The sequence below is a fragment of the Ascidia mentula genome, chromosome 7 (assembly GCF_947561715.1).
Source record: "Ascidia mentula chromosome 7, kaAscMent1.1, whole genome shotgun sequence".
Classification (NCBI taxonomy): domain Eukaryota; kingdom Metazoa; phylum Chordata; class Ascidiacea; order Phlebobranchia; family Ascidiidae; genus Ascidia; species Ascidia mentula.
In genome coordinates this window covers 17,621,717-17,648,701 of record NC_138572.1, presented here as the reverse complement: position 1 = coordinate 17,648,701, position 26,985 = coordinate 17,621,717, and the positions used below count along the sequence as shown (strand labels likewise).

General features: G+C 39.1%; 3 protein-coding genes and 1 pseudogene across 3 annotated transcripts; 2 read left to right on the top strand and 2 right to left on the bottom strand.

Moving 5' to 3' along the window:
* Positions 1-7,709: 7,709 nt before the first annotated feature.
* Positions 7,710-8,996, bottom strand: LOC145909724 (microfibril-associated glycoprotein 4-like). The gene is made up of 3 exons (XM_082997078.1): positions 8,911-8,996; positions 8,158-8,298; positions 7,710-7,890 (listed from the first exon to the last, which is right to left on the bottom strand). The coding sequence occupies exons 1-3, from the start codon at positions 8,994-8,996 to the stop codon at positions 7,710-7,712; spliced, it is 408 nt and encodes a 135-aa protein (XP_082853204.1).
* Positions 8,997-10,695: 1,699 nt separating this feature from the next.
* LOC145909723 (uncharacterized) lies at positions 10,696-13,535 on the top strand. The gene is made up of 3 exons (XM_082997077.1): positions 10,696-11,739; positions 11,885-12,428; positions 12,757-13,535. Exons 1-3 carry the CDS (start codon positions 10,696-10,698, stop codon positions 13,533-13,535), a joined length of 2,367 nt encoding a protein of 788 aa, XP_082853203.1.
* Positions 13,536-14,412: 877 nt separating this feature from the next.
* On the bottom strand, positions 14,413-16,692 carry LOC145909722 (uncharacterized). Its single transcript, XM_082997076.1, has 8 exons — positions 16,623-16,692; positions 16,430-16,549; positions 16,214-16,367; positions 16,040-16,155; positions 15,840-15,947; positions 15,406-15,525; positions 14,960-15,079; positions 14,413-14,687 (listed from the first exon to the last, which is right to left on the bottom strand). Exons 1-8 carry the CDS (start codon positions 16,642-16,644, stop codon positions 14,413-14,415), a joined length of 1,035 nt encoding a protein of 344 aa, XP_082853202.1. The 5' UTR covers positions 16,645-16,692.
* A 5,786-nt stretch (positions 16,693-22,478) lies between these two features.
* LOC145909721 (uncharacterized) lies at positions 22,479-25,801 on the top strand (annotated as a pseudogene).
* Positions 25,802-26,985: the final 1,184 nt, after the last annotated feature.

The window sequence follows — 26,985 nt, the reverse complement described above, 5'->3', positions numbered from 1 at the left end:
GTACGGAATGCAATGTTACTTCGAGATATATTTGTCAACGAAAACCAGGAGGTAATTACCCAGATGCATTAAAATAATATTCTAAAAATATGCATTGGCAAACAACACTTAGATCATAAATCAATAAAATCTAACTTTACAACCAAAGAACCTAACAATAAGTTGTCATGAAAACCCATTGTTTCAAAATAATTAACTATTAGGTTGTTATGTATTAAATTTCACACAGCGATCTGTGGACAGCTCAGTTGGATTTTTTGAGAAAAATATATTTTGCCTAAAACGGCATCATCAGCTTCTCCAACTTATTCAAATAGAATCAAGCTGTCTATAGATCGCTTTGTGAAATTTAATATGTAATAATATTGATACGGTGAGCGATCGACAGCCTGCCAGGGGCCTTTGGTTTTTATATAGATCCAGTTTTTATTCAATAATCACATTGTAACTATTAGGTTGTTATGTATTTCTATGTAAATTCCGACACAGCGGTCATGCAGACAGCTCAGTTTTATTTCGTCTAAAGTCACCATCAGTTCCTTAATGTGATAAATATTAATCACAAAAGGGTTGTATTTGAATAAGAAGCTGATGATGTCTTTATGCAAAATATATTTTTCTGAGCATCAACAAACGGAGTTTTGTGCATGATCGCTGTATTGGAATTTACATAGAAATACGTATCGAGATACGGTGCGTTGATTAGATTAATATTCCACAAACACTGTTAGGTTGTTTAAATGATAGACGTGCACATGTTTACTAATAACACCAAGCATAACAACAATGACAGCTACAACATAACAATGACAGCGACAACAACAACAAAAACAGCAACCGCAGCCATTAATCTCCAAACTTCTGCTACTAAGGAATTAAAAACAATTTCTGCAACCTCCATACGTAAGTTTATTTTTATAAACTTAAGAAAGAGTATTTTCACTTTCCCGAACAAATGCTTTTGTTTGCCTTGAGCAGCAATTCTCACAGGTTTGTCAGATGCAATCCAATACAGTTACGACCCTACAATCATGAACATAGCCTCTTTGGCACTTGATGCCGTTATTATTGATGCTGTTGTCATTGGGATCATCTGTTTCTGGTCGCGTACGAAACATGTGTAAGTCTGTGTGCTGTTGCTTATGATTATCGTTACTTGTTTTCAACTAGTAGGGTTTGTAATAATGTGATATTTAGAGTTGATCTTCAAATCAACCTGATGGAAAATGTTGCTTCTATAGGTAAGTTAACACATTTCCTCAGTCAACCAAACTTACCTCAACAACTTCAGTATAAATTAACCCTTTCCAAATATTTCACAAAAATCGTAGGGGTTGAGAAATATGTATTGGTTTCTTTTTCACAGAACCCAGAAATCGAGATGAAAGAAACAAAGCTGTCCACAACTATGACGTCATCAAATAACCGGATTACGTAAATACGGGTGTGAAAAGAACCCTGAGGAAGCTTACATGATATGTGTTTAGTTTTAATCATACTTCTTAATAATATAATCGACTTATGTTAAAACAATATATTGCATTGTAACTGTGTCAGAGCTTTTAGATCAATCCATTTTTGTCGTGATAATTTTGTGTACGTTTTTTTGTCACCGAAATGATGAAAATCAACTTTAAGCATTTGGTACAGCAATCGAGGTTATTCTAAAAGTGCCAATAAAAGGCTGTATGGTAAGATTAGATCCAATCCAGCACATGTTTTGTTTAAATTTATTGCGTTTAAAAGAGATGGATACCAATATTAGTTTCGGTAATTTATTCGGTCGAATTTATTCGGCAACTTAAAATAAAAAAAAAATAATAATAATAAAATGCTGCTTCGGGACCGTTCACTATTAGGAACCGTTGAACCAACGGATTGTATTCAATCGGAAATTTAAATACGTAACAAAACTATGATTATTAGACAACTGATTAACTTCTGTCTAATTAGAGACCCCGTCTCCCTACAGGACAATAGAAATGATTGGACTTTTAAATTGCCCTAAATGAAACGTCGGCCCATTGTTTAAATAATAAGTTTAATTAATAAAGAAAAGATTCTGAGTATAAGGAGACTTGGCCCATATTGCTATTAACACTGTCATGTTTAAAAGAAGACGTATTGGCAAAAACTTATGCCATCATCAGTTTGAATGACGCGATTGGTGTAGCTCCATGATTATGAGGATCTGACCAGGCCGACGTCACGAATAAGGCTCGCGCGGGTGGTGACGTCATTTAGCTATCGGCCACACAACACTAAAAGGCGGAAAATGCGCAGGAAGCGACGCAAAACGCAAAATACACAATAAACGGCATAAAACGCAACAAACACATTACACATTGCATATAAATAGTGGTACAGAGGTGCCGTCCATATTGAGTTGTGGTTGTTGCTGAACTATATTCGTTCTACCAGTGCTTTTTCACCATCTGCGTTTTCGGTGATTTTTTTCAGCTGCGAAATACATTCTTTCTTCAGTTCGTGGTGAGTTTCAGTCGCTGCCTTCAACTTTCCAGATTTGGTCCAAAGTTTAAACGCAGCCTGCAACAAGTAACGATTTGGAGCATGGAAGAATTACAGTTTGCTGCCTTTGTTTTATTCAATTTTAATACAAGTTGTTAAAAAATAACCTCTTTAAGTATTGTGGCGTTTTTATGCTTAAATTTCTTCGATTTGTTTGAAAAACATTCTAAAATCATTAAATGTTTGTGATGTAAATATTAGCTTAATTCATAAAATTTTTGTCCGTTTTATCATCATGATGACACCGAGCATGCAAACCTACTTCCCGTTGCTGTTTTACATTTGCGATAAATGTTGCTAGGTGTGACTGAATTTGGTCTTGTGCACTTCTTTTGAATGGATTTGCTATCGAAAGATATTTTTAACTTACGTATTTCGTCCCAGAATATTTCCATATATTCAGAGGAAATTTTGAATGAGATTTCGTGAGCATCGCTAAAGTTCAAATACTTTAGAAGCATCTGTTTAAGCAATTGCATTGAAAACTTAGTTGTTTGATGTTATTTTTGTTACTGTGTTTGTTACAAGATCGAAACCAGATAAAAAAAACAGAAACTGTCCAAATTGCTGAAACTATTTAAAACAACCAACAAGACATGGCTTTAAATTTTTTTTGAATGTATTATCCATTGTGACCACAAGTTGACTTCCACAACTGCGTACATACCAACGTTACCTCAGTTGAAACACAACACGACGCTGATGTCATAACAAACGTTAGTACAAATAAACTCGAGATATGCATTAGGTACAAAAAAATTTTTTGATCAATCAAAATATTTTTAGTTGTACCTCATTTCCCTTCTTGCTCATATCGGCAACTGCTTGGTTTTCTGCACTCTTACACCACTTTTCAATATATTCCTAAGCACAAAAACGTATTTCTATTTTTATTCCTAAGCACAAAAACGTATTTCTGTTTTTTTATATTCCTCTGAAATATCTTCCGTTGCTTTATTACATGTTCAATGAATGCGCCTTGAAATGACTTTATTTGTTCCTGTGCAGTCATTTCAAACTGCTTTGCATTGAATGAGATGTCGGAATTCAGTGTTACATTGCAGAATATTTCCATGCAATCCTAGGCAGCTTTAGATGCCATTTCGTAAGCATCGCCAATGTCCATTGAATTTTGAAACGCCTGCAATTCCATCTACACAAAACATAATGAAGTCGTGCGAGAGCTGCCAGCGAGACTTATGCGTAGGAATTATTATTTATTAAACATCGTTTCGTCAACAGATAAAAACAAGTCATTAATTTTTGAGGGTGGCAAAAACCGCCGAGAATATCTTCAAAGCAGCAAAACTAAATGGATAAACACCCGAGCAATACTTTACTATTTTTTATTACATTATTATGAAATCCGCCGCAAATAACCACCATTTTTTTCGCGATATTGTTAGAAACCTCAGATAACGTCACCGACAAGATGAGGTTAAATTTATGAAATCACACCCAGAATGACGTCATGTAAGGTCACTCAGCGTGGAAACGCACCATCCTCATCTTATTGAAGTACAGAGTCATGTCGTTGCTGCTATACGCTTTGGATTGACGATTTAATCAGAGACAAATAAGCCTTTGCTTTGTGCCCGTCAAGGCCTTGTAGCCCAATTTTTCATATCTCGCTTCATTTTGTCAGGAAAACGTTGTGTTCGCTGTATCAAAATTCTTTTCTTTGTATCCAGGCATTGCATTCTTTGGGCAGATTATTAAACTTTTCTGTGTAATTAAGATGACAGAAATATGCTAGCGCTGGAAAATATCCTTGCGATTCTACTGCTGGTAGTTTTCTAATTTCAAAGTATTTTCCTTATCTAATGAAAAGAATAAAATAGGATTACATATTTGTTGTTGCTTCTGTTACGGCAGTTTCACATCGTTCATGAATGTAGTTCTATGTACAAAAACATTTAAATATTGTAGGTTATAATGCAATCCTTCCCTTGCAGCTCAGCATTTGCAATGAAACTTTCTTGAAATGATTCGATTTGTTTTTGAGCAGCATTTTCGAACCGCTTTTCATCGGATAATATTTTGGACATCTGTATTTTATTCTGGAAGATTTTCATTGACTCAGATGCAGCTTTTAATGCCATTTCGTAAGTATTATCAAATCTTGATGTGTTTTGGAGCATCTGCCGATGAAATTCAATAAAATCAAGGTCAAGATTTCGTATTTATTCTTACGTTTTGTCGAATGGAACGTCGCCAGAAAGTGCCTCAAACTAGAGACGTTGTTTTAGGCTTAAGTCTTTGTAAGTAGTAAAATAATTCGATAGAAATCACCATAAATGGGTGCAACTAGGACATGTGGGTAGCACGAAGGTTTAAAAAGCAATGCAACTGGGTGGATTGACCGATACGACTTGTACGATGAAAATATTGACGGTTATAATCGATATTACAACGTGGTAGAGAAAAATGTAGTAAGAAACTACTTGAAGTGAATATGACATGGCAATAAATTTTGAAATGATTATAAATTTCAACAACTTTTGGCGAAAAAATAGCTTGATACGGCCACAGTTTTGTGAGATTCAGTTGATCAAAGTTACGTTTTAACCGTTGCGAAAGAAATCGTGCGAAATCGAGATTATTGTTGCAGGACGTCATAGAAGACGCTTTGGTGGTGCGAGGGCTGCCAGCAAGCCTTTTGCCTAGGAATGGAAAAAAATGTAAACTTGTCTAGTACTTTTGCAATAAACAGGAGCACAACTAATGAACAAATGCAACAAACAGGTTTTAATTGTTTATTTGAGCTTCAGACAGATGGCCGCTTTTTGCACCTTTTATGTCTTATTTGGTTGCGTGATAATAAAACTGTTACTGCGAGAGGGTGTTTTGTGGTCAAAGCATTGATGATTTCATATTTTTCTGCTCGATTAAAGTCCAGGCATTATGTACGATGACGATAAACTTTTCTGAAACACTACTGGGACAAACCATGCTTGGTTCATTTATCGCGTCAATTAGTATTTTTGAAGCATTGTCGCTCCATTGGAAAAATACGACAAGATATATCACTTGGTCACTAACACAAGAAACGCACACTCCCCGTCTTATTGAGTGGAACTTTTTTGCGGCAGCATGTTGATGAAGATTGTATCGAACGAGGAGAAGGAGAAATTGAACATGGAAAGCGAGTTCGCGAACCCGAAGAACGCTCTGATGACGGTCGACGGTCAAACCGTTACCAATGTAACCGAAATTAGCTTCTCTCTAAACCGGCTAACGCACAGGTTACTCCGCACTAACGGCCTGTCGCCAAGACCTGGAGTTACACGACCAAGGTGGCTAGTTTTGTAATAAAATGGAAACGCTAATAGGTATAAAAGAGTAAAATGGTAAAAGTAAGGATAAGACGGTTGCTTTTTTCGCAAAAAGGACTTTCCACTGCACAAATAGCCTTCACAACAATTACTTCTCGCCACAATAAAAACAATGCTTTCTACTCGCCACCACCAGAGAACTGCCTGGCTTTTCGCTTATTATTTCTGCCGCCAGCACTTACACCAATTATCACTGTCCACGTTTGCCACGAGTAAAATAGAAATAATTACAAATATATTATAAAAGGTGAGTGTAAGTAAACAAAGAAAAACATGCGAGTAAAAGTGAAGGTGAAGTGAAAATACAAAAAGAAATAAAGCGAGTAAAAAACAAAACGAACAAAGACGTTTACACCGATGACGTCACCGCGTAACATGAAATATTCCAACCGCTTTCGTACCTATTGTTGTCAACCCTTTTATCTTTAGACTGTCCATCTTTTAACATTGTTATCTGTCTAATATTATTTATTGTACATTTGCATCAATTTATTGCTTCTTCGATTTGGTTGTTTTATAAACACAGTTCCTTGTATGTCTGCGGCAAGCCAGTTGAGGCCTATGATGTCACAGTTGCTTATTGTTACGTTCCAATTACTGTCGCTCGGTTTAAAAAAGAAACAAACCCTGAATTGGGATCGAAAAGAAATTCGTATTTTGAGATCTTGTCGGAAAATTCTGGTTTTTAACATGGCCTGAAACTGACGTCATGACCCACGTGACAGACGCCACTCAAGGCCATGGCCGTGACGTCATTATTTGGGCTGCAGTGAGGACCTGGGTGTTGACAAGAAACTTTGTTACACAATTTCGCTCACATAAAACCTTTTCCATAAGTTTTTGAGATTGCACCGCGATATCCGCGCATTTCTGTTAATATTTGCGGTAAATTTGCGTGAATGCATTTTTGAGTTGATCAGAGAAAGCCAAACTGAACTGAATCAAATTTACTGACATCCTCGAATCAGAAATCAACTGTCAAATCTGATGGATCAATGTTTATATTTACATGGATTATCAACATAAAGCACGGAAACGGTTACATGCGATATTACAACAGCGACATGATATACAAGGAATGATAAAACGGAATATGTTGTCAATATCTAATTGACACGTTGACATAATTCTATGGAAGAAGTGGCATCCGAAACACACAAAATGTAATAATAAGTAGTGTCGACGTCATATTGTGTTTTTCTGGCATCAACCGCTTTTTTTATTAACGTCGGATAATAATCACGCTGTAAACCAAGTTTAACTCGTTTACGGCGAACGTGCTATTCGTTCGTTGACACTTCCAGCAACAAGCCGCCTTTTTAAATGAGTCACGTGGTAATCCGAACTCAAATAACCTGGTATGCATTTTCTATGTAGGCCACATGTCTTTTGCGTAAAAAAGATGCGAAGGGACAGAGGACAAAGGAAATAGGACAGAGACTTTTTGTACGCGTGGTTTGTAACGTGTTATTGTTAATCCTCGTGCGCTTGTTTTTGTGTATTAAACTGATCGATGGACTTTGGGTTTGATAGCAGCCTTTTTATCAGGAGTCAGATATACGGCAGTGTTATTATTTGTGTAGACGTTTTAAGTAACGCCCTACAAATACCACGATAATAACAAACATGCAGAAAGGTGACGTTCGCTATTAACACAAAAATTTTAAGGATTTGAGAAAAAAATTCGATTTGGTAAAATCGCTTTCCTGTTATTTTACGATTTAAAGCCTTTATCAAAATAGGTGAAAGTATTAACAATGTCTGTCAATAATTGTAGATCAACACAACGCTGCCATGGTGACTAACGACGCAAAGTTAATTTTCGTCACTTTGACCTCCCAACATTTAGTCGCATTTCACTTTCATCTTAGAGCTCATGATTTTCCCATATGAATTTTTCCACCAGTACCAACACATAGTGTTGTAATCAGTAGAAGTTCTCGACCACGGACCATTGAGGTGGGCATATGAACAATCACGGTGCCACCAAGCTCCACCACCAATCACAACACAATTACGTCCTGATCTGCAATTATAATTAAGTCGGTTGTCAACAACTCTGTGTTACAACTTATTTACATTCAGTTAAAATTTGTGTTCAACTAAAACGTTAATACAACCCCCTGTTTCAGAGCAATTGATTTTTACAATTGTTGATTTAGGGTAGGCGATTAACTTTGTCATTGAAAATCAACTATTTAAGAAAATGCAGTTTTTTCGTTTTTAAACAACTCGATTTACTTCGTTAGTAAAACAGAAATATAATCAGACACGTTGTATCATTATTACTCACAAATCATTGTCTCTGTTGAGAGTTGAAAATCTCATCCCGTTTAGACTGTGCTGCACAACAGTCATGGAATCTCCTGCATTTCCCGTATATCCGGATATAGTAATTGTGTAGGAACTTCCTTCATTGCCAATGTTGAAAGTACTGAAAACAAAAATGTCACAATGTTTAATTTAATGCAAAGTAATTTAAAAAACAACGGATAATTTGTTGTTTTAAATCAATCCGCTTACATTGGTTTGTTGCTCACGGAAATGAAACATAAAACACTTTATGACGTAACAAACGACATGTGTCATACATTGTGTTCTGTTCTGTGGGATAATTATTTGTCAACTAAGCAATAAACACAGAGTGGGATTAGAAGTTTTGAGAAAGAAACCCAGATATTTTCAACTTCAAGTTCACAAAAGTTCACAAACGACTGAAACCTGTCCATTTAAATAAGATGTCAATCAAGCATACGATGCTGACATTGCAAGATATATTTGGAATATCTTACAGGAGAAGCAAAAGTTAGATGAGTTTTTGCCGAGACTATTCTGTAACCCGCATTTAACTACGTTGTTTGTGACAAGTTTCTTAATATTTCTGATCCTACGTCACTGGCAGGGTACGTGTGCCTCGGTTAAACGTTAATTTAAGGCGATTACAAAGAGGTTTCATTGTAGCTGAAGAACAAAGCGGATAAATCTAACTTTCCAGTCAAGATGCAACGTTTTGGCAAAGGTCAGTACTTGGCGCTCAAGATTTTACCACAAGGAGTTGGGCAACAACGACCGCATAAACTCGTTGCAATCCACGATCAAGCGATCGCACAAACCGCAAGTTTTTGTTTTCATAATTATTCCGAACCGAGTAAATGCATTGAATGCTTCAAACTTAAATCCCAAACTTTGGGAATCTGACGTAATAAAGGGGGGTGTGGCTTTTAAGATTTTGTTAGTTATGACGACCTGGCAGCATCGGGTAAATTATCGTTGGAACAATGGCATTAAATTGAAAACTTTAAATACGTAATAGTCTTACCTATACTCGGCAAATCCTTGACCTCCGGAAAAATCCTGAAGGTCAACACGAAGGCGACATCTGGTCGACGCACTGGTGATTTGATGCAGTTTCTCCAAACCTGATAAAATTTGTTGGTTGTAATAATATTGCTGAGAACACTGGAATTTAAATTGGATTAACTGATACTGTTATATGTACTTGTAACATACGTCACAGAAACCATTGCTGGTCATCGAATGTTCTCGAGTAAAGTGATTCATTTAACATCCTGTTTACCACATAAAATGTTCTCCTATGCTGTCACATCACACCTAATGTTCTTGTATTATAATACTTCCAGCGCCTCATGATATTACGTGACGTTATTGACCAATCAGTGATCAGTATGGAGAGCTTTAAACAGCCCAGTGTCTACCTGTAAAGTCTATTCTACTGGATTCTATTCTATTCGCTTGGATTCTATCAACATTATATTGAAGAGTTATAATGTACTGTTTTAATGAAACAGGTAACATATTTCAATACAACCGTTATCCAGATAATTATCCAAGGTCTGATTACTTTGCAAGACGAGGTAGAAGAAATCATTGCAACTCAAGCGACTCATCACGCGCTAGCGTCATTGAGACACTATCTAGGATTTTTGCGTAGCGTGCTTGAAACGTTTTGCTTGGTAGGCCTGTATATTTAACTGGTTGTGCGCACGTTATAACACTTAGTAAATGTTCAGTAAATGCATTAAATTTAAAACCAACTACTATTCAAAATTTAACAGCAGTTGTACTTGATTTTTAATTAAACTTCTAAGACGTTTAGTTAAAGATTGCATTATTGGAATACAAACCCATCCAAAATTCTGTTGTTAGATCCCCAAACCCGTTCTTGTAATCCACCCAATCTCTATCGAAACTCACAGATCCATCATAACGACGCTGGAACACCTGGTATTTATCATAACTTAGGTAAGGTGTTCAGACAATTACTTGTCATGTAAACGTCCACCGAACGCTTCCCAACCAATAAACTTAGGATACAGTTCCAGCCTCGAGAGGCAAACTCACCAGCCAAGCTTCACCACCATCCATGTCGCAATATCCCTGGAAAGTCAGAGGAGAAGTTAAATTGTAGACTCCGCTCTCTTTGAGGCCGATTTGTAACGCGTCCTTGCAGGTTGGAAACGAACCTAGGTTTCGAACACCATGAACATTGTTAATAAATTGCATTCCTTTTGTTGAGGTCACGCCTCATTACATACGGCGGCAACAATGCGCTTGCATGCCACAGTCGCGTGGTGCGTGGAATGTGTCGCAGTCCTTTCCACGTGATTATTATTTGTGCGTGTTACTTGAAATGCAATTAATTTCCCCTTTAAATGCGTGTACGCAGTACCTTGTTTTCATTCTATGATTTGCAACGATACGAACAAAATATAAAGAAACACAACAGAGTTATTGGCGACGAGGATGGGATTCAATCAACTGAACGAGGTGCACACAGTTTGTTATTGAATATATTTAAGTTAGCCCGAAGATGAAAAAAGTTGCGAAGCTCATTCAAGAACAGTTACAACAGCAGCAAAAACGTCACGATGAACAGCAAGAAGAGCAGCAAAGGCGTCACGATGAACAGCGAGAAGAACAACGAAGGTGTTATGAAGAACAACGTAAGTGTCACGAAGAACAAATGAAGTTGATTCTTGCCCTAGTTGACAAGGCTGGTTCAAGTGGAAACGCTGCACCTTCCGTTGCTACACCAAGCTTTTCGTCATTCGACGCAACATCGGAGTTGTGGGACGACTATTGGTCGAGGCTTGCTACGTTTATACGTGCACATGCTGTACCAGAAACGAGGGTGGCTCAGGTTTTTTTGACCAACCAAACTACCACAACGTACAAGCTTTTATTCAATCTGGCTGGACAAAGCTCTCCTGCAAAGCCCGTCAACGATCTTTCTATTACAGACATCAAAGCCTTTATGAAGGAACAGTTCGATCCAAAGCGATTTGTTATTCGGGAACGTTTCAAGTTTTGGAGCAACATGCAACGCAATCCAGGGGAAACGGTGCAAGAATTGGCTGCACGCATTCACCAGGACGCAGGCACGTGTGATTTTCCCTCGATCGAAAACCCTCTGGACGAGGCGCTGCGCACAAGGTTTATTTGCTCCATAGCCAATGAGGCAGTGCTGAAGGCAATTTTCAAAATCAACGCTGATGAGCTGACATTTACGCGTGCTATTGAAGTTGCCATGCAAACTGAAGACGCTGCCAAGGTTGCAAAGGAAACCGTTTACGGAACACGGGGATCGGTGCATAAAGTTCGGGATGCAAAGAAAACTGCTGTTAAGTCACCAACTACAGTTGTTCAAGGTCAGTTCAAGAAGAAGATTTCTTGCTACCGCTGCGGAAAGGCAGATCATATTGCACCCAATTGCCGATTTAAAACAGCAACATGCCGTTTTTGCAAACGTTTGGGACATTTGGAAGCAGCTTGCAGAAAGAAGAGGGCATCTAACGACAATGTCAATTTGTTGTTTTCGATCAAGCCGCAAGTCATTTCACGTACAAAGTTGGAGGTAACCGTTACCATTAACGGCAAAGCATGTCTATTGGAGATGGACACCGCAACAAACGGAAACTTTATTTTTCGTCTCCCAAATGCCGCATTTAAATCTGCTTGGAAGATGCGCTATCCAATCCCTGCACATTTCGTTGGATAAGCTACTTCACAGTCCCGACGAGCAGTTGCACGCATTATCTGACGATAGCCGTCCGGACACTCATTTGCAAGAAGCTTGCAAACAACTTTGTGGACAATACCCAGATCTTTTCAAGACCGAATTGGGATGTTTAAAGGATTTTGAACTAGCGGTAAAGTTTACGAAGGACGTGAAACCCATATTCTGCAAGCCGAGACCTGTTCCATTCGCGTTACAAGACGATGTCAACCAGGCATTTGACGCTGGCATCGCAAGAGGTATTTGGACTCCTGTGAAATTTAACAAGTGGGGAACGCCAGTGGTTCCAATACGAAAGTCACCGCTTCCAGGACAAACCAAAGCCAAGATACGAGTTTGCGGAGATTACTCTGTAACCGTTAACCCGCAGTTATCTACACACCGTCATCCACTTCCACTTCCTGAAGACTTAATGCGCAAGTTGCGAGATGGATACAGCTTTACAAAAATTGATTTGGCTGACGCCTATAACCAAATCCGATTGGGGCCAGAGAGTCGCAAGAGACTGGCAATCAGTTCACACAGAGGTGTTCTATTGCAAAACGTTTTACCATTTGGTATTAATGGACGACATTACAAAAGATTTGCAAGGTGTAACCGTCTATCTGGATGATCTTTTGGTCAGCGGATCAACGGCCGAAGAACATATTCACAATCTTCGCCAACTTCTTCAAAGGCTCAACGACAAGGGTTTACGCTGTCGTATAGAGAAATGCAAATTTGCATTACCACAAGTGGAATACTTGGGGCACATTCTTTCCAAAGAAGGCATTTCCAAAGGTTCAAAATTGGATGCGGTTGTCAACATGTTACCACCGGAAGATGTGCCAAGTCTACGTTGATTTCTTGGTTCAGTGCAGTTCTACCGCAAGTTCCTGCCATCGCAATTCGCAAATGTTGCGGAACGTTTGTATCGACTTACCAGGTCAAATGTTGCGTGGAAATGGGGCAGGAACGAGAATGCTGCATTTTGCCAATTGAAGGAATGGTTGTCAGCTGACACAGTTCTGACTCATTTCGACCCTTCATTGCCTGTTGGAATTTCCTGCGATGCAGCAAACGTTGGAATTGGAGCAGTTCTGTTTCACCGCTATCCAGATGGAAGCGAGAGGCCAATTGCAAACGTGTCAAAATCATTGACCAAAAGCCAGCGCAACTACAGCCAAATTCAGAAAGAGGCTCTTGCAATAATCTTCGCGCTGAAGAAGTTTTACCAGTATCTTTTTGGCAGGAAATTTGCTTTGGTGACCGACCATAAGCCACTGATAGCTTTGTTCGGTCCCACTAAAGCTACACCTGCTTTAGCAGCTAACCGCCTAGCAAGGTGGGCACTTTTTCTGAGTCGATTTCAATACAAGATTGAATACAGGAAGACATCGGAACATCAGAATGCCGATGCACTTAGTCGTTTACCGGTTGGGGAAGATGCAGTCTTTTACAGAGAGGAAAGTGCACAGGACACCGACATAGTTTGTGCAATCACCAGTCTGAGTTTACAAGTGCAACCCACCGATTCGGCATCACTCCGAAAGGAAAGTGGAAAAGATCCGGTCTTATCCAAAGTCATGCGCTTTACTAGAGAGGGCCATCTTCTTTGGCAAACAGTGACCCAGTTGCCAAGTTTTGCAAAGTAGCGGATTCGTTGAGTACAAGTTACGGATTTCTACTATATGGTTCGCGGTTAGTCATACCGGAATCACTTCGTTCTACTTTTCTGCAGATCTTACATACTGGACATTTTGGGATCCAACGAATGAAGCAGCTGGCGAGGACCGCAGTTTACTGGCCGAATATCGATGATGACATTACAGTTCTTTGTCACAAGTGCCAGACTTGTGCCGAACACCAAAACGCTCCCTCAAGGGCAGCAATTCATCCATGGATGATGCCAGAAAAGCTATGGAGTCGATTACATATCGATCACGTAGTTAACTTTCTGGGAAGTAACTGGCTTCTGATGATCGATGCATATTCAAAGTACCCTTGCGTACATCAAACGCAATCTATGTCATCAAGAACAACTATGGAATTGCTGGAAAGAGATTTTGCCCATTTCGGCTACCGACACACTATTGTGTCGGATAATGCACAAGCATTTATGTCTGCTGATTTTCAGGAATTTTGCAAGCAAAGGGGCATCGTACATTTGACAGGAGCACCATATTTTCCTGCAACCAATGGCGCTGCGGAATGATTGGTCCAAACTTTTAAGAAGGCAATGAAGAAGTCTTCTAAACCCCCTTAAATAAGCATTGCAGGAGTTTCTATTTCAGTACAGGCGTACTCCCAACGCTAGTGGATTTTCATCAAGTGAACTCCTTAACGGCAGACAAATCCGAGCAAAAATTGATACTCTGTTACCTTCACCAGCACACGTTAAGCAACGTAATCAAGTAAGGCCGACACGAAAATCCGAAGATACAATTTCTTTTAAAGCTGGCGATCCATGTTATGCTTTATACATGGGCCCGAGGCACAGCAAGGATGGTCGCTGGGTTCCTGTCACTATTATTAATTGTTTTGGCAGTCGAATGTTTCATGTGAAAGTGTTTCCCCGAGGTCCAATCTGGCGATGTCACATTGACCAGTTACGCGTTCGATACGTTTCTGACCAAGATTTGGAACCGGTGGAAGAATGAAGATTTCTGCAGCCTCCGTCTCCAGAAATAGACGTTCCAACCAATCCCAGCACTTCTGCGTTCGGTGCCAGCAATCCACAAAGTGGCAAGCGATCGCGCAAACCTCCAGAGCGGTTACACTATTAACCTGATGGAGGGTTTTTCTATCTTCGGTGGGGAGGTGTTGAGGTCACGCCTCATTACGTACGGCGGCAACAATGCGCTTGCATGCCACCGTCGCGTGATGCGTGGAATGTGTCGCAGTCCTTTCAGCGTGATTATTATTTGTGCGTGTTACTTGAAATGCAATTAATTTCCCCTTTAAATGCGTGTACGCAGTACCTTGCTTTCATTCTATGATTTGCAACGATACGAACAAAATATAAAGAAACACAACACCTTTCATCCAAAAAAAACAAAAAAAAACTGCAAAATCTTACCTATTTCGCAATGTGTTCCTCCATACCCGTGGGCACATGAACAACTGTAGGAGGTTTTTGTGTCAATGCATCTTCCTCTGTTCTGGCAAATACCAAGATTTTGTGCACAGAAATCTGGATCTAAAAAGAACTTTGGTTTCATGATCTGAATTTGCATTCTTACTCACAGGGAAGAGTTGAATACCATGACATTCCGGCCCTACAGAACACTAGGGTGATAGGTTGTGTAAAAAGTAGTTTATTTAGTCGGTGATTCGATTGTAACCACAGTTAAGTAACCAAGGCAATTTCGTTTAGCTGATCGTCATACAGCATCCTCGAAAAAGGCCATCATTTTTCTCTTTTCTACTGATCGGTTACAAATGCATCACGGACCCAAACCGGTTCGCGGCCCAGAGGTTGGAATCCCTGTATTTGAATATTCTAAAAAACGAAGTCAAACTTACAACAATCAATGCCATCTCCGGTGTAGTTTGCGTTGCAAGAACATTGAAAACTGCCGACGGTGTTGATGCAAGTTGCATGTTGATGACAGTTGTGCATTACATTCGCGCATTCGTTTATGTCTGAATATGATAATTACGATCAATTTTAGTTGACTGTCACACACTGAGTGGCAATTAGCTCCGAAGTAAACGCGGGGCATGAACTTCTTTAAAGGACAGCACCTTCAACACGGCTATAAGTGAAAGTTCGTATGGCTGAAAATTTAGAACTATCAAATATTCTGCTGCTTAAACATGAACACATTACAACATGAAATAGGTGATTGGAGCGTTTACTTTATGCAGGATTTGTCTTTAATTTTCAAGTCTTTTGCGATTTACCTGGCACATTTCTCTTAGTACCGAATATTCCAGCTTTCAGGGCAATTTCTTACCTATTTCACAGTCTGACCCGATCAACCCGGGGTTGCAAGAACAATGTTGGTCGTTAACTCCAGACAAACATTCACCGTTGTTAGAACAACTTCTCAAACAATCTTCATCTGAAATATCGAAAAACAAGCGTTATTTCATTTATCACTTCTTTTCACTTTCAATCCCTGTTTATCGCTTAGAATGCTTTTTGTTAACTTACGAGTGAAAGAAAAGTATTGACTTGATGAACCACACGATTTGCTGGTCACACCATCCTTGGTCGAACTAATAAATGAGCGTCTTCCGTTTCTAGTATAAAACGTCACGTATCCTCCACTTCCTGAAAATATTCATGATTGATTCAAACAAACCACAAAGTGTTAATTACACCAACTTACGCGACAAGATACCAGCGTGAATGGCAGAGGCACAAACCGAGGAATTCTTGTTGTACGAATTTGTTCCACAGACGTAGTTGGACGAACAACCAGGTGGACAAAATACATCCGTTACAGAAAACTCACTGTTTCCTGTCGTGCTGCATTTCACTATATTTCCATAAATAGTTATTATTTAATCTAACCAAAACGCTACCCGGAACATAGTTTACTTTCAAATGTGTAAGACCATCTTGCAAACGAACAAAATTTGCTTCTCACTCCGTTCCTGTCCAATCCTATATATTCATGGATTGGATCACTTTTGTATATTTCAAAATAGCCTCCATCATCTAAAATATTTGGTTTGAGTTCATATCAAAGAAAATCCGGTAAATATGCCAGGGTACTATCACTGTAACTTACTGTCCATCAGTCCTGCATGCATTGCAGCCAGACAAAGGGGACCAGAGGCGTAATCATCACTTCCACACAAATCCGAATATTGTCTCCAGCAGTTGGGTGGGCAGATTACTTTTGAAATTGAGTGATTTAAATCTGATAACTTTGTGTCACACGTCGCTGTGGTAACGAAATATTTAGTAGACTTATAAGCAGTACATAAAAATTTTATGAGTAAATTTGAAAGGTAGCTTACCTGTCAACGAATTGCATTGATTCTTGCATTGCAGATAACAAAGCAGGAAAGCTTGCAAGCAATACTTTAACATCATTGCTACATAAAATGCAAGAACATACGCTACAAGTAAACAAGAAAATTGAAGGTTTAAAGCAAATTAAAAATCGCAATATTATTATTTTTATCTCGTATATATTTTCGAAAATGGATTTGCGATGTATTTTTCTCTCAAAAATATTCCTCAGTTAATTGCATTTGTTTGAAAAGATGACGAAACGACCAAACCATTTTCTGATTTTTCTTTGACCACGCATTCAACCTAAAACAAACCTGGAAATCCTGTTGCTGCCAGGCATATTGCAATTTAAAATGTACCGCTCTTCTGGCTTCTGGTATAAAATATACGTGCTGCATGCGGCGATACCTCATCAGGTATTGATACCGCAATTTCAAAATAAACTGCACTAAAACATTCAGGGGCACAAAAAAGAAAAAGGACACGTTGACAACGCTTGTCAGATCACGTCGCAGAGGCAAAACACGAAACACTGCGGGAGGCGAAACAGTTACAACAAATTGTTATAAACTGCCGGAAAGTAAACACATTGTTCTTTGTCGGTGACGCATCCACTGTTTTTGTGAATGTGAAGCGACTCAAGAATGCTAAGATAATCGCTCCTTTGGTGGGTAATCGTACGCACCATGTAAAAAACTCACGCGAGTTTGCAGTCGAGGTACGGAGCTTACGAGTGGAGCAACATGAAAGCATGGTATCCTTTGATGTGGTGTCATTGTTCACCAATGTACCGGTATCCCTATCAATCACCACTGTTATGGCACACTCAAAAGAGACCGGCATTAACCAGTAAGGATGAAACGCTCACCAGCGGAACAGTGTTTCTGATTTCTGCAAATAAACTGCATTAAAACACTCGAAGTTTCATGTACCTAACATAAGCAAAGAAATGAAAATAAAACTGAAATGGTGAACACAATATCCCCCACAACTGCATCTACACAACTGCAAACTTCACTGCAGTGCAAGGCCCTCTTATACCGAAAGCAGAAAGATAAGGGAGTGCGAATCAAAATAATGACCACCCGCAGCACGAACGCACGACGTGATTGAACAACATTAAAGACAATGGTGAAAGATCCGTCGATAAAACACAACACCAAATAATACTGCCAGCAACTGCTAACAAATATGAAGAGAATAATTTTTTAAATATTTATTGAAACTTGGGTGCGGTTCAGCCATTTGACTTCGCACACATCCAGTCCTTTGGCCATAGGTTGTTCCACAAATACCACCGAAAAACAACTTGAAATGCATTAACGCGTTCCTGCCGGTGGGTACGCGGTTGAAAAATGGTGGCGCATTGTCGTTGCTTCCCAACTTGCCTTTGGCTGAATTCCAATCTGTGTTGCGTCCATCTTGTTAAAAATTATTTTTGGTTTGGCCAACGTATTGTTAATGACAAGTTGTGCACGTCGCAACACAAATGTTGAAACTCGCACACGTTAGAGGTTGCAGCAGTTTATATTGTTTGCCTATTGTTGATGTTTCGTTAACTATGTATATGTGGTTGATATTTTTTGTGTTGTTTATGATGTTGTTCAATGACGTCATGCGTTCGTGCGTCGGGTCGTCATTATTTTGATTCGCACTCCCTTATCTTTCTGCCTCCGCTGTTGGAGGGCTTTGCACTGCAGTGAAGTTTGCAGTTGCGTAGATGCAATGGTAGGGGATATTGTGCTCACCATTTCAAAGAGGCACATGACAGGCCTTTAAATCTACATTAAAAGTATCACCAGAATCTAGACAAAGTCTAATCTACATTAATGTTAACGATTACTGTGTCTATTTCCGCAAGTAAACCAGTGAGCATGCTTTGTGAAACAAAGGGATGCGATGATATGATGCAAATGTGTACATATACACACATGGGTTCAAGTAACATAGATATGTTATTAAATGGTTAAACTGTTCGTAACACTGGGTTTCATGGAAATGCACGCACAGCGGCACAACGTGGTCACTTTCCGGCATTACAAACGCGCTATCCAAGTAACTCGCCAAAGAAACAGTGACTTTCCACTGCAGTCAGTACAGTTTAATCTGTTTAGTAATTGTAAGGGGAAACAAAGTTTGCCCCCTGTTGCATTTCATACCGATGTTGACGTTTACACGCTTGAATGGTTTTCGGGTGCTTTCCCTTATATTTGATAAGTGCCGGTTTAAAACTGATTTATGGTGAAAATGGCGGCCTTGGCTTCGCTTTGCGACGCTTACGGCAGTGATTCTGATTTTAGCGACAACGACTAACGATTTACGCAAGTAGACCGAGCTGGCACCAAAGTGAATTTGCCTTTACCGCAAGCTATTTCTTCATTGTTTGGAGACACCAAGTCCTCGAAAAAAACATTCGAAAGCAGACAAAAAGATATTAAATTATCTGCTTAAATTATTGTGTACAGTTTTAAATGTTTGGGAATCAAATGATAGAATCGAAATGGCATCTTGTGGATGATTTCCATGTGAGTATTTCGAGGACCAATGTCATACCTCACCACTGCATACACCCTCTAGTGGAGAGTCTCAGACAAAATTTAAAACGGTTTCGAAGATTTTCAATCACATTATCATCTGATGATTTGAACGTTTATGTGAATGATGAAAAAACAAGATCATTTTGTGGGTTTAAGGTAAGGGTGAAACTTTTTCGACAGCATTTCTTGTCTTGATTTGATATCAACTTGTTTGTTATTGTTTGCAAACAATTCCAGATTTTAGTGCAAGCTGCAGTTCAACAACTGAATAAAGTCGTTCAGATCGTGGATAAAGCATTCATGGGTTTTTATTGCAAGCCTTACTACACAAACCCATCCTACCACATGAGTATTGCTTGGCATCTCCACCAATTCACAGAAGAATCCAAATTAATTTCAAAACTTTCATCAAGTTGGAACAGAATAGAATTGGAGAACCCTGAACTTTTTACAATTGATGTGGATGAGGTTGTTTGTAAAAGTGGCAACAAAATGTTTTCATGTTAACTAAGTTCCATCAGTTGACATCCACAATACTTACATGGACATCTGTTTTGTCATCATTTCATCGGACTTTTAGTGAGTTTTTCTTCTTTTTGTGGTCAAGTTGAATTCTTGTTTAGCTCCAGATTTGAACTTCTACATTTAATCTTATAATGTAACATTTTGTTATTTTTTATAAATTTCTGTTAAATTTTTATTGTTTGTCTCATACAGGTTCCATCACAAAAACCTGTCGTAAACATTTCTAAACCGAGAACCAGCGTTGATATCATGAATTGCTGAACAGCCGAAAAATGCAGGTTTTTAATTTGAACTGTTTGTTATCACGTTGAGTTTACAGACAGGAGGTTTGCGATTGGCACATTTTATGATATGTCACTCGTCACGATTGATTCGAATTCGAAACCCATCGCTCATTATATTACAAGGATCTGTTATCAAACAGTCTTGAACGATTAAACGTCAAACCTAACCAAGACGTTGAGGTTTGTTGCCAAAGCTCAAAAGCGTTTTGCTTTCGTAGCAAAGCGAGACGTGTTCGCCATTGTAATCACTGCAAACTGTAATGTGACTGCAAAGTCCAAAAACTAAAAATCCGACACATCGGTCTTTTGATAAAGATAGCAACTACCTACACGAACATGTCAGTGCTCCATGCTCGTAAACAATCCACACGCAATCAGGTCAATGTTGGGTATTTAGGGTCTCCGAAGACCTTGACCCTGAATACTCCCAACTTTGCAAATCCAACTTATTGGCAAGGGTCAAGTGAGGGGCAATACGAACACACGATGTACCAAGTCTTTGTATGTTTATGCTTTTCAAGAGCTATGAAAACGAGGCACGCTGAATTTTCGCTAGCGGATACAATTAACAGCTGATCGACAAACAATTGTTTGTTGATCATCTCGCGTGATGTCATTGTGAAGGCATTGGGAACCGGTTGCATTCAGGAAACAATTTACCAGATAGTTTCACAAACGCCACACGACCACACAGTGCACTGCGTGTGACCCCGAATTCCTTGACGCGGACATCTCAAACAAAGTTCACACGCTCAAGATAAAAATAGAATCACGATTGCGACACCGGAAAGAGACAAACAATAGGAGAATCTTATTTTGCTCCCAATCAAAACCAGAAATTTAAAACCGGAATGCTCATGAGTAACTGTGAGTATCTCCCTGAAACATGTCCCCTTTGAAATGCATACGAAATAGAACGGAAAGAGCACTCTTTCCTGTCTCCCGAACCGGAAAGAGTAGCAGAAAGACAGGAAGGAAGTCTGTACTTTGTCATACTATACTACTGTCGTCACTCTTCCTGTTGCAGTGAGAGTTTGGAGGAATTTGTTGAACCGTGTGTTTTGTAGCAACGAAATAGGTGTAGTGTGGTTATTGTGCGTATGATGTCAATGAATGTTGTCCACTAGTATATAACAACGTCTGTACAACGTAATCTATTTACATGCAATAGTGTTTCAAGTGGTCACTATGCCGCCACAGACAGGAACATTTTAAATTGGAATAAATGGATGGTCTCGGTACTGTTACAGTGCCGTATCTAACACAAACATCTTCGAGACACAGGTATTCATGTAGTTGCGCGGTGTGACGTAAGTTACCGAGCGTAAACTTCTGCGCAGTGAGACACAAGAAATAGCCGCTTGGCGTGGTCCAGCTCCATTTCCAGGACTTGGGCTCTGTCGAAGTCAACTTTATGTCGCAATGTCACCGCATGATTGGCCAACGCATATGAGTCGTTGCACATCGACAAAAATAGTGGTTGCGTCAATAACAAAGAACAATGTGTTTTCTTTCCGGCAGTTCAAAAAATAATTTGTTGTAATTGTTGTGTCTTCTGCAATGTTTGGTGCCTCTGCCTCTAGCACGTGAGTTGACAAGCGGTGTTAACGTTCCCCCTTTTTTCTTTTTCTTTTTTGTGCCCCTGCGTGTTTCAGTGTGATTCAATTGTTGCGTTATACCTCATGAAGTCTTGCCGCATGGCAGACGAAACGTCGCAAAATACAGTACGTTTATGCCAGAAGAGCAGTACATTTTTAATTGCAATATGCCTGGCAGCAACAGGAATTTAATAAAACTATTGTATTTGGTTAAGTCAGTTATTGCTAACTTTGTTGAACCGTTGACTGCTCTTTCCAAAATTTTATGACAACTTTTTCTCTGGAAATCTTTTATCTTCGGAAACCTATTTATTATCACTCTCACAGATATCGCTAGAATCTAAGCCTGACATGAGAAACGAAATCAAAACGAATATTGTAAAAATGACGCAGTTTTGCCCAATTTGGGAACTACAGAGTAGAGAAAGATGGAGCAGTTTCCAGTCCGATGGGATTCGAACTGACAACTATGTTTTCCATCCCTCAATGTGAAAGAACCACCGAGCTTGCAAACTTATTGTTTTTAATAAAATCACTTTTGTTTCAGCCGCTCGATGCATCCTTGAAACCGGAATTAAAATCTGTCATCCTTTCCATTATCCTCTCCTGGGCATTATCGTTTGCAATTACTTTTATTCCACTCACAACTCAACTTCAACATTTGTTCGAAACCAAAGCTTGGATGAATGAGAATCCGTTTTTTGATAATGTTGCAATCGACTTCTCTAGTAAGATTTTGTCGTAGATGTTGGTGATGAAACCAGTTTCGAATGACACTAGCGCTGCGTATACAGGCATGAATAACTTCTTGGATCGATTTGTAACTTTCCAACACAACTTCACAAGCAACGACTCCCAAGTACTCAATACTGCCCTCATGCGAGTGAATGATGCTAATTCCTGGAAGGATTTTATGGATATTCTTGAGGATTACAATTACACTGAGCTATTTGATATTTCTGGATATTTGGGGTCTTGAATTTTATCGTCACAAAATTATCGATGTGTAGATATTACAGCAGGAGCAGTGTTCGCATCAGCAAACTGTATGTAACGACCAACGACCACAGCATGGGGATATTCAATCGCTATCATTTCTCTTAACTACCTGGCCTTCATGTTCGTGGCAATTACGTATTTGTGGATTTATAAGAAGACAACTGCCAGTGCCAGGCAAGTGAACGAGAGACCAAGAGATGGCAGGGCGGCAAGACAAAACAAAGGTAACCGCATTCGTATTTGCAAACATATTATTCCATTAATGCTGTTTGTTTCGGCAGAAATGCAAAAGAAAATCCTCCGACTGATAATTACCGATTTTCTCTGCTGGGTTCCAATTTCAATCATGGCATTTGTAAACTTCGGTGGAATCCCTATGCCTCCAGTGATGTACGCTGTGTCAGCAATCATCCTACTCCCCATCAACAGCTCTCTAAATCCCCTCATCTACTCCAACGCACCGAAACTGCTTTATGATAAATTCCGGGATGTCCTACGTGCCGTTTTCAGGCCTCAACCACAGGAACAGGAAAATGTGGCTGTGGTTGCTAACCGACAAAACTTACATGTGGTTGAAGCAGAAACCGCTCTGTAAATAAACCTTGGGTTTGGTTTTGTGCAAAATATGAAGTACTTTTTCTGACATCGAATTGACAGAACCGATTCCATACGGTAATCTTCCATGTGTAGAATTCTATTTGTGATGGCAGAGTAATTTGAACACAAAATTGATATTTCAAATGACATCTTTGGTTTCCTTGTCTCTATTAATGCCCGGTCATGCTTTTTAGTTGTATTATGTGAGTAATCATTTTATGTACCATGGTATGAGTCTCGTGATGAGTTGGTCGGACTCGGCATCCAACACATGCACACTCTTATTATGTGTGAGTGTTAGAATGCTTGACATCAACTTGGGTAGAATCATTTTGGACATTACAATGATGCTGGAAATCCCCTTGCTACCAGTGACTTCCCCACTTTATTTTGTTTTCTATCGAATTGGAGAAACATTTTAGTGCCTTTGTGGCGTGTAAAGTACCAACCATCTTATGAGATGAAATATGATGAAGTTGGAACATATTGGGGATGAAATCAGTGTGTTTAACGACGAATATGAACTTATCGTGTTGCTGGATGATCGTTTACTTGTAAATATGATGTTGGAAACATTCCATGCAATCAACTCATGGAATACAAACTATCGAACGCCCCCTCAAACCCCCCTCTCACACGCCTTGTACATAAACTTCGCCCTTTGTATTCTGTATACCATTGATATTTTACTACAAACAAGATGTCGTAAATTCTTGGCAGGCCAAACTCTCTGTGTAAATCGCCTCATAATTCAATTCACATACTATCGTTAACTTTGCATTAAATGTCCAGCAGCAAGAATTTTTTGTTGGAAGTTTCTTTTTCTGACAATCAATTACTGTTTGCATTCAATATCAACTGGTTCGTTCGCGGCTAATTTAAACTTTCACTAAAATTTAATCGTTTTGTTGAATGTTTGCTAATTGCGCATATTTTGTACAACTTGTTGTTGTTGTCAATCAGAAGACTGAAAACCTTGTGTTCGAAAACTTCCCAAGAAGGGCACAGAAATCAAAGGTAAATACTTAAGTTTTACCGAGGATTGTTTAAATATGTTTTCAAAAGACTTGTGCGATGTACTCTTGCCAATAACCTGTGGTAAGCATGAAAGTGCACATATGAATGTTCATTTCTTCTGCTTTATGTTTTACAGTGAAATTTTACATGCACCAAATGCATTTAATGTTAATAACCAGGGCGTCGATTTTTTATTGAGTGTCGTAAGTTTAGAAAACACGTTACATAAGTTTAGAAAACACGTTAAAATAACGACAAAACAATTAAAAACCTTGCATGTTGTAGGCTGCTATGTCTCTTTTAAGATCCGATTGAGCGAAAAATGGTACTTGTTTCGTAACAATGCAATATGTTGCGTAATAATGGCACGTGTTCGGTAACAGTCGTCCATGCTTGGAAATAATGGTTAGTTTAACTCGCTTATTCGCTAAAGGTCAAAGCAAGTGCTGGCTGGTTTTTGCATGGATTTTGTCCAACAATTTATTGCGGTTGCGTTTATTTAGTTGTTTAATTTATTTGGGGTGGGAATCCCGAACGATGATGTCATTAAGTTTTCAACGCTACGTAACCGTTCCAGTTAAATGCTGTTGTTGGATAGTGACTCGAAACACAAATTTCTCCCCAATAGTTTGCGGTTGAAATAAAACGACTTATACTGGCACCAACGTCTTCGAACCAATTTTGCCACCAGCATGTACGGCAAAACAATTGACAACTACCCTACATGTTATAGGAGAATCGTTAGCGTCCAATCTTCTAAAAAATAAATGGCTAATTTGTTAGGCTTAATTAAGTTATTATAGCAATTCAATTTATGGACTTTTGTAGATAACAATAGCGTTGGTCTGTTCGTGGTACTGCATTCCGTTAACTAACATTACACTTGCGCTGCCCGTGTCGAACAGTGAGGTCGCGTTTCGAACACATAGAATGGCGAAAAAGGCATAAATCGACACCCTACCAATAACTAAAGCAATGAATGGTTGCATTTATTTTGCAGCGGAATCAACTATCACCAAACACGATTCCGAACCGCTAGATGTCAGTACAGAGATGGTGGTGGATTTGGACGATAATGAAATTCAATTTAAATCTTCGCCCAAGTCGGCAAAGGTCAAGAAGCGGTTAGTGCGCTTATCAGACCTTGACGAACCATCCAATGAGAAAGGCCGAGGGAAATCGCCCACCAACAACAGTCAAAAAGAGGCGGCGCTAAACGACCCCAGTTCAACCAATCAGGGAGGTTCTGGCGGTAAAGCAACCAATCAAAAGGCGGACCTTGCCACACCCAAACTAAAGAGATTACGCGAAACTTCCGCTAAAACTTGCAAGAAACTAGCGAAAAAATCACTTTTGATGAAGAAACGCGCGTTGTTGAATAAAACCATGTAAATTGTCCTCAGATTTTTGTTTTGTTTCCAAAACTCTTCAATAAATTTGAAGTCAGCTGTGGGCAGGCACAGAGTTTGGGTTTAGCGAATCTATTCAATTTTATTTCCTTGCTTTAACTTTTGACACGGTTTAAAATTTGTAATTTTGATATCGTTCTTGTCGTTCGAAACGAACTTAAACGAAAACGAACTTAAACAATGTAAGCCGGAAGGTCCTTCGCATATTCGACCGCTTAGACCAGTGGTTCCCAACCTGATGAGTTACTTTGCGTACCATTTCAAAATCCTGCACAGTCGCCCTACATTTAAACAAAGAAAAATAATCTCTGGCACATTATAGGAAAGTGTCATCGTTAAACATTTTTGTCGTGGAAGATTTAATGGTTTCTAAGTCATTTCAACCGTTAAATGTACAAGCTAAATTGTTAGCGCCAAACAATATTCGTTAAATGTTTTCCTGTTCCGCCTGGATGTCTTTCGCGTATCATAGGCAGGGAACCACTGACTTTAGATCAATTTGACCCCTGCGTCTCCCAAATCTTTAAATGTCCGTTCAAAGTGTGAGTTTTAGTGAAGTGCGAAACCCTCATGGCGGGGATCTTTGTATGTTCCAGCGCAGTGTACGTGGTTACAGTATGTATTGGAGCACCAGCGTGAATGAAACAAGACTAATTATGACGTCTGGGTTTCAAGCAATTGTCCTTTTTCAGATTCGACATTTTCCCGCGGTTTGGCGGCAGTTGTTGTTGAATATTTAAAAAATGATCGTCTGTTAATATATCATGAAAAATTTAGAGATCACTGTATGTCAGTTTTTACCGAAGGTTTCTTCACAGATTTCTGTTTTTTGATGGAAACCCAGGAGTTGTTCGATCACAAAACATAAATGGCAAAATGTACGGCAATATTTGCTCTACATTAATAAGTTCTGTACAAATTTCTATCACGCCTCCCTTTAGTAACATTCCTATGCCTTACGTCCAAGTTTTTTAAGTGTTTACATCAAGAACACTGCTTTGAAACATTAATAAACTTGAAACGTATTATTCATCTGAAAGGCAGCAACAACTCATGCCTTCCGTTTGGTTTTCATGTTTTAAAAATTCCTTTTAAAAATAAAATAATCCCACTATATTCCGTCTAGACCTGCTTGTTACTTGCGATAATAACATTATAAACGCATTT